General features: G+C 31.3%; 1 protein-coding gene across 1 annotated transcript; it reads left to right on the top strand.

Annotated features, from left to right (window-relative positions):
- Positions 1 to 5,526: 5,526 nt before the first annotated feature.
- Positions 5,527 to 7,422, top strand: LOC141659464 ((S)-8-oxocitronellyl enol synthase ISY1-like). Its single transcript, XM_074466348.1, has 2 exons — positions 5,527 to 5,655; positions 6,187 to 7,422. Exons 1-2 carry the CDS (start codon positions 5,617 to 5,619, stop codon positions 7,303 to 7,305), a joined length of 1,158 nt encoding a protein of 385 aa, XP_074322449.1. The 5' UTR covers positions 5,527 to 5,616; the 3' UTR covers positions 7,306 to 7,422.
- The last annotated feature ends 340 nt before the right edge of the window (positions 7,423 to 7,762 follow it).

The following is a 7,762-nucleotide window of genomic DNA, read 5'->3' as shown; positions in this document are numbered from 1 at the left end:
TTTTATTTTTCTGAATAAAAATTAAAACATTCAACTTTTATTCAGAAAAAGAAAATTATAAAAATAAGTTACATAACTATACTTTTTATTCACCTTAAAATGCGTGTCAGACACTTCATCACAAATGTAAACAATTGGAAAGGAATGAGGGAGTATATAATATAAAATTATAGTATTTATAATTTGATCTAATTCGGTCTATTCGGTCAGGACCAAAATATTTTTTAAAAGAACCGGACCGAACCAAATTTTATTTCGGTCTATTCGGTCCGGACTGAATAGACCGAATTTCTAGAAAAATCAGGACCGAAACGAATCAAATTAGCATCGGTTCAGTTTTGCTCAGTCCTACACAACATTAAGAATTTAAGATTAAGGTTTTCTGGAATCATGTGGCTGCTTTTTTCTCCATCTTTTGCATTATTTTCCCATATTTGTCAAAATCAATCAAAAAACATGAACAACCACAGAAAACATACAGACACAATTACACGTTTTGAACGTAAAGTATTAATGGACCTCATTTGTAGGGGACGTTGAACTAAGATAAAATTTAGAGGATGCTTTTTTTTTTCTTTTTTTAAGGTGGTGATATGTAATTAAGTATAAATAAAAATTCTATTTTTACTATTTTTCCGAGATCAGGAAATCTCAAGGGGATTTGCAAAAATTCTTATCAATAAAAATCAACTAAAACTCATAGTAAAATGAGTGTTAAATTGAGATCATGATTGGCTAAATTTATAAGTTTGTTGAAAAAATATAGCATAAATAACTATTATTTACAACTTTAACGATATACTATCTTTTATCTTTGTATTGAAAAAAAAAGAATTTCTAATCAAATAAAACACAAATCAATAATCAAATATTATTCTATTTAAAACATTTATTATGATATTTGTATTATGGATTGGGTATTAGAGTCATAATTTTTTTTAAGAAAACATAAAAAGTTAAAAAGTTAATATAACGAAACTTAAATTTTATGATTTTAAAGATGCAAAAATATAACATCCAATTTAAAATAGAAAATAATAGAAAACAATAAATATTTTAACATTTTTTCCACCCTCTTATCTGACTTTCCATGGATATCCTAGGAAAAAAACAGGAAGAAAAAGAAATAAGAAAAAATGTAATGTTTTTCTTGGTTATATAAAAGCCATCTATCTCATAAAGAAAAAAGTTCAAAGTATGCCCTAAAATATTGTCATACATTTAAATTTGAAGCATTTTGGATATGTTCCAACAATTTTTTGGGTGAAAAACCAAAATACCCACCAGAACAAATGCCCAAAATGCCAATAGGCGGAAGTGTGCATCCAAAATACCCGTTGAACACGCATTCTAGACATGCGTATGCACTTTTTAAAAAAAAAACAAAGAACACGCATTACAGGAATGCGTATTCACTTTTGTAATTTAGTGAATACGCATTTTTGGAATGCGTATCTCTTTAATTTTTTTTAAATACGCATGTATGTGATGCGTATTCTTTGTTATTTTTTAAAAACTTTAATACGCATGTCCTGAATGCGTAATCAGTGTGTATTTTGGGAGGAACGTACCGCCAACAGGTATTTTAGACGGTTGAAACTGGAAAGTAGTGTATTTTGGGCATTTTTTCCAATTTTTTTATGGTGCCCAAAACTATTTGTTTTATGTACCTCATTTTGAAAACCACTATGCATGCTTATTTCATTTATTTTAATAAGTAAAATTTTCTCTCATTTTCTATTCTCATCATTTCTTTTCCCTTTAATCATAATATTAATTTTATAATAAGGCACAATTATCACGCTGTGGGACACTATATTTTATTATATTTATAAAACAATTAATGAAATATTGTTGGACTTATTCTCTTTTAACTTACCTAAATAAATACTTCCCGCAAGGTTGTAACTTAGAATATGTACTCACAGAACAAATCAGAAAATAATTTTTTAGTTTTTATATATGCATCAAATTGTTTTTGTTCGAAATTTATTATAAATGTGTGAAAATTTGAAATTTAACGACAATATACCATTTTTTATTATATATACAGTTTTTTTTAATAAATTTTCTCATTAAAGTTAAAAATAAAAACGGACTTTTGATCCCGAGCGAAAGTCAACCCCCAGTACTAGAGTCAATCAAGTTATGACCATTTTTTTTACAAAATCGTTTTTGGACATGATTACTCAGAAATCGGATCGCATTAAGGTTCAAAAACGAGTACTCGTACCGATCGAATTACTGATTTTTAGAATATTGACATTCCGAAAAGACACTTCTCATTCTCTCAATTAATGATATATTTTTAATTTAGTTCACATATCAATATCAATGACTAGACCTGGCAAAATAGGTCGGTATCTGAATAACCGAACCGAAATTCATGAAATCGAGATCCGATCTGACATCTGAATCATTCAATCCGATAATTATCCGAAAATTGATTTAAACCGATCCGAAAATACCCGAACCTTAAATTTAACCGAAAATGAACCGAAATACAAGATTCGATTATAACTTGAACCGATTAAAACCGAATAATATATTTTCGCACCGAATATGACCCAAAATAAGCAAAATTTATACTTTAAACAATTTTTTGTTTATGATATCATACTTATTTAATCATATTATTTTGTAAAAGTACATTATATAACATTAAAATTACTAAATTAAATAAAAAGATATTTTTAAAATCTCAAAAATTGAAAAAAAAATTATGATCCAAAAATATTCTAACCGAATTTAATTCCGAACATAATTTTGTCCGATCTTAATCCGAATTTTATCTGATTTTAATCTGAATTAAACTCCAACTGAATCACGTCCTATCCGATTCGAATGGTCTTCAAATATATCATAATCCGAAAGTAAATCCGATCTCAAATTGATCTGATCCGAAAACGAACCGGTAATCCGAATTATCAGGTCTATTAATGACAATAACATTAATGACACTCTTATCTCTTATACGTAATTTAATTAAAATATGAAACTAATGATTGAAATTCAAGAACCTAATTAAAATAAAGACCTTGATTTTGTTTTGGCCGTCTAGTCTATACAGAGGGTCCTTTATATATGCTATTACCCATTTTTATTTATTTGCCACCCTTTTATCATTAATTTTATCATTATTATTATTAATTTTTGCATTAAATTTTTAATTTTTCCAATCTTAAAATTATTAAATTTTATATTTCATATATATATAAATGTATATTTCACTATAATTTTGTTATAATATGTTTTCAAACCTTATTCATAATTTTTGCAATAAAATATACAATATTTTAACAATATATTTAATTTCCATTTAATCTCTTTAAAACTTATAATTACTACTCCCTCCGTCCCAATATACGTTTCATCTTTTGATTTTCGGTACTGTTCACGGTAAGCGATTGACTATTAATTTACGTCTAATCTATAATATCAAACATAATCATGAGTGATCTCGTTGGATTCGTATTTATCAGTACTTTAATACAGTGAAATTTTTATATTTAATACTAATACGAATTTAAAGATATTAATGATCAAAAGTGTGCATTGGTAAACGTGTCCAACACAAATAGGAAACGTTTTTAGGGACGGAAGGAGTAATAATAATTCTAAAATTACATATATGCCCCTGACGAACAACCACTGTATCTACCTTATGCCAATTATATATACTAGCCTATATAACCCGTGCGATGCACGGGCTAATTATAACATTTGCAATTTTTTTATATTATTATTTTATATAAAGTAATAAAAATAATAAGTGTGTAAGTGTACTATTACGCGGCGCGTATGTATTTCCAATTATTGGATATTGAGATTAATGAAATTCAAATATTTACGTATTATTTTATATACATCATATTATTGAAGGGTTCAAAATTTATATAATTAAAATCTTAAAATGTCCTCCTATTACAATTTATACGTCGCTTTGCTGCGCCGCTCCAGAGCCTATAAGTAATTAGGAGACTTAAATATGAGTGGTATACGTAGATGACTTGGTATTATGTTTTTAAAATATTATTTTTAAAATTTTTCTTGATTTATTAATTTTTTTGATATATTATAATTTGAATTACTAAAACTAATTTTGAAAGTATTTGATTCCCTACAAAAGAGGTAAAAGAGAAGTTGAGTGCAATTAGAAATTTAGTTGGATAATAATTCATAGAGTTTGTAATTATATTAGATACATGATTTAATTTTTTTAATAAAATTATATTTGTTTAAACTTTATTTTGAAAGATGTTAACATAGATGTTACCAACAAATCAAACGTTTGAAGCTTATAATAAACGGTTTTTCTGTTGTGTGCCTATGGACATACAATAAACACAAACTTTTATAAATTTAACTTGTTTTGATTGACCAATACTTCTCAATGATGATTGACCCCTGTATTTACAACAAATACACCAATCAAAACATTTCAAACTTTATAATTTTAGTGCTTAGCATGTGCCCACGGGCACACACTAACAAACCCCATAATAATATAGTATATCGATGATATAATTGTTTTAGCCCGCTAGTTTAATTTAAAAGAACATATTTATTTTGTTTTATTTTACCTCATACTAGAGATGCACAAAAAACTCGGGCCCGAAAATCTGGTCCGGCCCGATCCGATCAAAGCCCGGTCAGGTCCGGCCCGGTCCCGGCCCGGGCTTCGGGCCTCGACGGGCCCTATATTTTTAGGCAAAGCCCGGTCCGGTTCGGCCCGGTTAAAAGCCCGGGTTCGGCCCGGCCCGGCCTGATTAAAAGTCCGAAAAAGCCCGGTTATAATCTGATTATTCTAATATATTTTCTTATATATTTATAAATTCACATTTACTATAAAGATAAATAATACTTTAAACACATATATATTTACATATTTGTGATTAATAATATTATTTATATACTTCGTTGCATAAATAATGAAAGAAGATATAATAAATACACTGTATATATTTGGATATCATTGTTATCATAACAATGATAAAATATATTATATAAACATGTTTATTTTTTGCCGAACTTAAATGTTTTCAACGAAGTGATGTTTTCATAAAAATATTCCATTTAAACTAATACATTTTTACGATGATATAGTTGCTAACACATGTATTGTTCAGAATCTCTAATAATACTCGAGCCGATTTAAATTAGAAAAAACCCCGGCCCGTTCCGATCCGGCCCGAAAAAAGCCCGGTTAGGCCCGTCTCGAGGGCCCAAACGGGTTTTGACATTTCCGGAAAACCCGGCCCAGCCCGGTCAAAGTCAAAGCTCGAAAAGTCCGGACCAGTCAAAGTCCGGGATTTTTAAGGCCCAGTCAAATCCGGCCCGGTGGGCCTTTTGTGCATCTCTACCTCATACCCATAATATAAATTAATTTTATTTTAGTTCGCTAGATCTATTAATACCGATCAACTGATAATTTATTAGCTTCATTTAATTTGGATTTAGCCCACCAATTTTGTTTTAGTCCAATTCCGACCCATTGTACATAATAGTAAAAAGTCTATGGTGGCATACAACCGTTTCTACTTGATTTCTCTGTCTATAAATGCATGTTTTCATTTTCACAAATTTCATTTCACAACCAAAAAGCAATCTATCAAAATGAGCTGGTGGAAGTTAGCTGCAGTTGGCGCTGCAAGGGTAATCCTCTGATGCAGATACTTTTGTATTATCTCATTTTTCAAAAAAAAATCTTACTTTCGAAAAAAATAGGTAAATCGGAACTTTTTTAAGTTAGCGTAAGAGAAATGATAGAGTTCTTAAACCGTTTCAAATCTTGAGCTGTGATTATATTATTCATTAGGTAAATTGGAACTTTTTTTAAGTTAGTGTAAAAGAAATTATAGAGTTCTCAAACCGTTTCAAACCTTGAGCTGTGATTATATTATTCATTCATTTATGCTTATTTTTTAGATCTTTTTCGGGATATGTAGCATTCTTCTGACCGTAATAAGCAGTATGGCCAAACAGAGACATTCATTTATATTATTGTTTGTTTGAGCTGGAGCTCGAGTTCGTTAATGAGCTGAGCCGAACGAGCTTTTAACGAGCCGAAGCTTGTTCAGCTTGATTCATGAACGGCCTACATTTATGTTTATGCATGCTTTTGTTCTAACTGTTCCATCTTTTGTTTGTGCATTACTGACTTACTCCTTTGAATGCTTACTTTAGAAACCTCTGAATCAAGGTTTGAGCAATGAAAATGTGGCCCTGGTTGTAGGAATTACAGGCATTTCAGGCAACAGTCTGGCTGAGATTCTCCCTCGCCCTGACACTCCCGGAGGCCCCTGGAAAGTCTATGGCGTTGCTCGTCGTCCGAGACCGTTATGGGATGCAAGCCACCCTGTTGAGTACATCCAGTGTGACATTTCCAATGCAGAAGAAACTGAAAGCAGACTCTCCCCCCTCAAAGATGTGACTCACCTCTTTTATGCCACTTGGACTAATACACATGATGCAGATGAAAATTGCGAAATCAATGCTAAAATGTTTAGAAATGTGTTGAATTGTGTGTTTTCAAATGCACCAAAACTGCAACATGTTTGTTTGCAAACTGGGATAAAGCATTATTTTGGCGGTTTTGAAGCTTTTGGGACAGCAGCACATGATCCTCCGTATACCGAAGATCTTCCAAGGCTAGATGCTCCAAACTTTTACTATAATCAAGAGGATATCTTGTCTGAATATGTAGCCAAAAAAGATGGCCTGACTTGGTCAGTCCATAGGCCTGGAGTTATATTTGGTTTTTCGCCTTACAGTATGACAAATATTATATGTACTATCTGTGTTTATGCTGCAATATGCAAACATGAGGGTGCAGTTCTGAGGTTTCCAGGGACTAAGGAATCTTGGAGTAGCTATTCAGTAGCCTCGGATGCTGACTTGATTGCTGAGCAAGAGATATGGGCTGCAGTGGATCCAAACGCAAAAAATGAAGCGTTTAATTGCAGTAATGGAGATGTGTTCAAGTGGAAGCATTTCTGGAAGGTGCTGGCAGAGCGATTTGAGGTGGAATGCGGAGAATTTGAAGACGGAGATAGGTTGACACTACTGGAGTTGATGAAGGATAAAGGGAGTGTGTGGGATGAGATTGTAAAACAACACAAACTGGTGCCTACTAAACTTGAAGATATTGGAAGTTGGTCACATATTGATTACCTTCTTGGCATTGAGAATCCTTTAGATACTATGAACAAGAGCAAGGAGCATGGATTCTTTGGTTATAGGAATACCAAATCCTCATTCATTTCTATTATTGAGAAGTTGAAAGTTTCCAAATTTGTTCCTTAGTTTGGAAATGGTTTTGGTTGTTTCATGTTGAATGTGTTTACATTTGTGTTGTCTTGACAATGTCTAGTACATTGAATAAACTACAAAATAATGAAATAAAACTTTACCTTTGCATAACGTATTTCATCTGCCAACTGCCTGACTATCAAACTTTTCTAAATGTTTCGGTTCTTATATAATTTTTTCAAAAATGTTTAAAAAGAGTTTGACGGACGACAACTATGACCATGATTATCAAAATCAAGATTTTTTTGATAATACAAATTTACAGTTACATGCTAGTCACATCAAATGGAAGCAATTTTACAGAGTCTTCACCAGTTTGATATCTCATCTTCAGCAAAAGCATAAAGGAAACTTACTAGCCTGTACTTAACTAATGACCAGAGTGCGATTAGATAGCTCAACTGGTAAGAGCTTATCTCTCTGGTCCTCTCGCTTATCCCCAAATTTATTG

This window comes from Apium graveolens, chromosome 5, assembly GCF_009905375.1.
Source record: "Apium graveolens cultivar Ventura chromosome 5, ASM990537v1, whole genome shotgun sequence".
Lineage (NCBI taxonomy): Eukaryota > Viridiplantae > Streptophyta > Magnoliopsida > Apiales > Apiaceae > Apium > Apium graveolens.
The sequence above is the reverse complement of the archived record's forward strand: the minus strand, read 5'-3'. Positions and strand labels throughout refer to the sequence as shown.

Bases quoted from the DNA above. Each gene is read 5' to 3' on its own strand.
- LOC141659464 (XM_074466348.1), top strand. From the start codon at position 5,617: ATGAGCTGGTGGAAGTTAGCTGCAGTTGGCGCTGCAAGG. The intron at 5,656-6,186 runs GTAATCCTCTGA...TGCTTACTTTAG, and splicing joins CTGCAGTTGGCGCTGCAAGG to AAACCTCTGAATCAAGGTTT.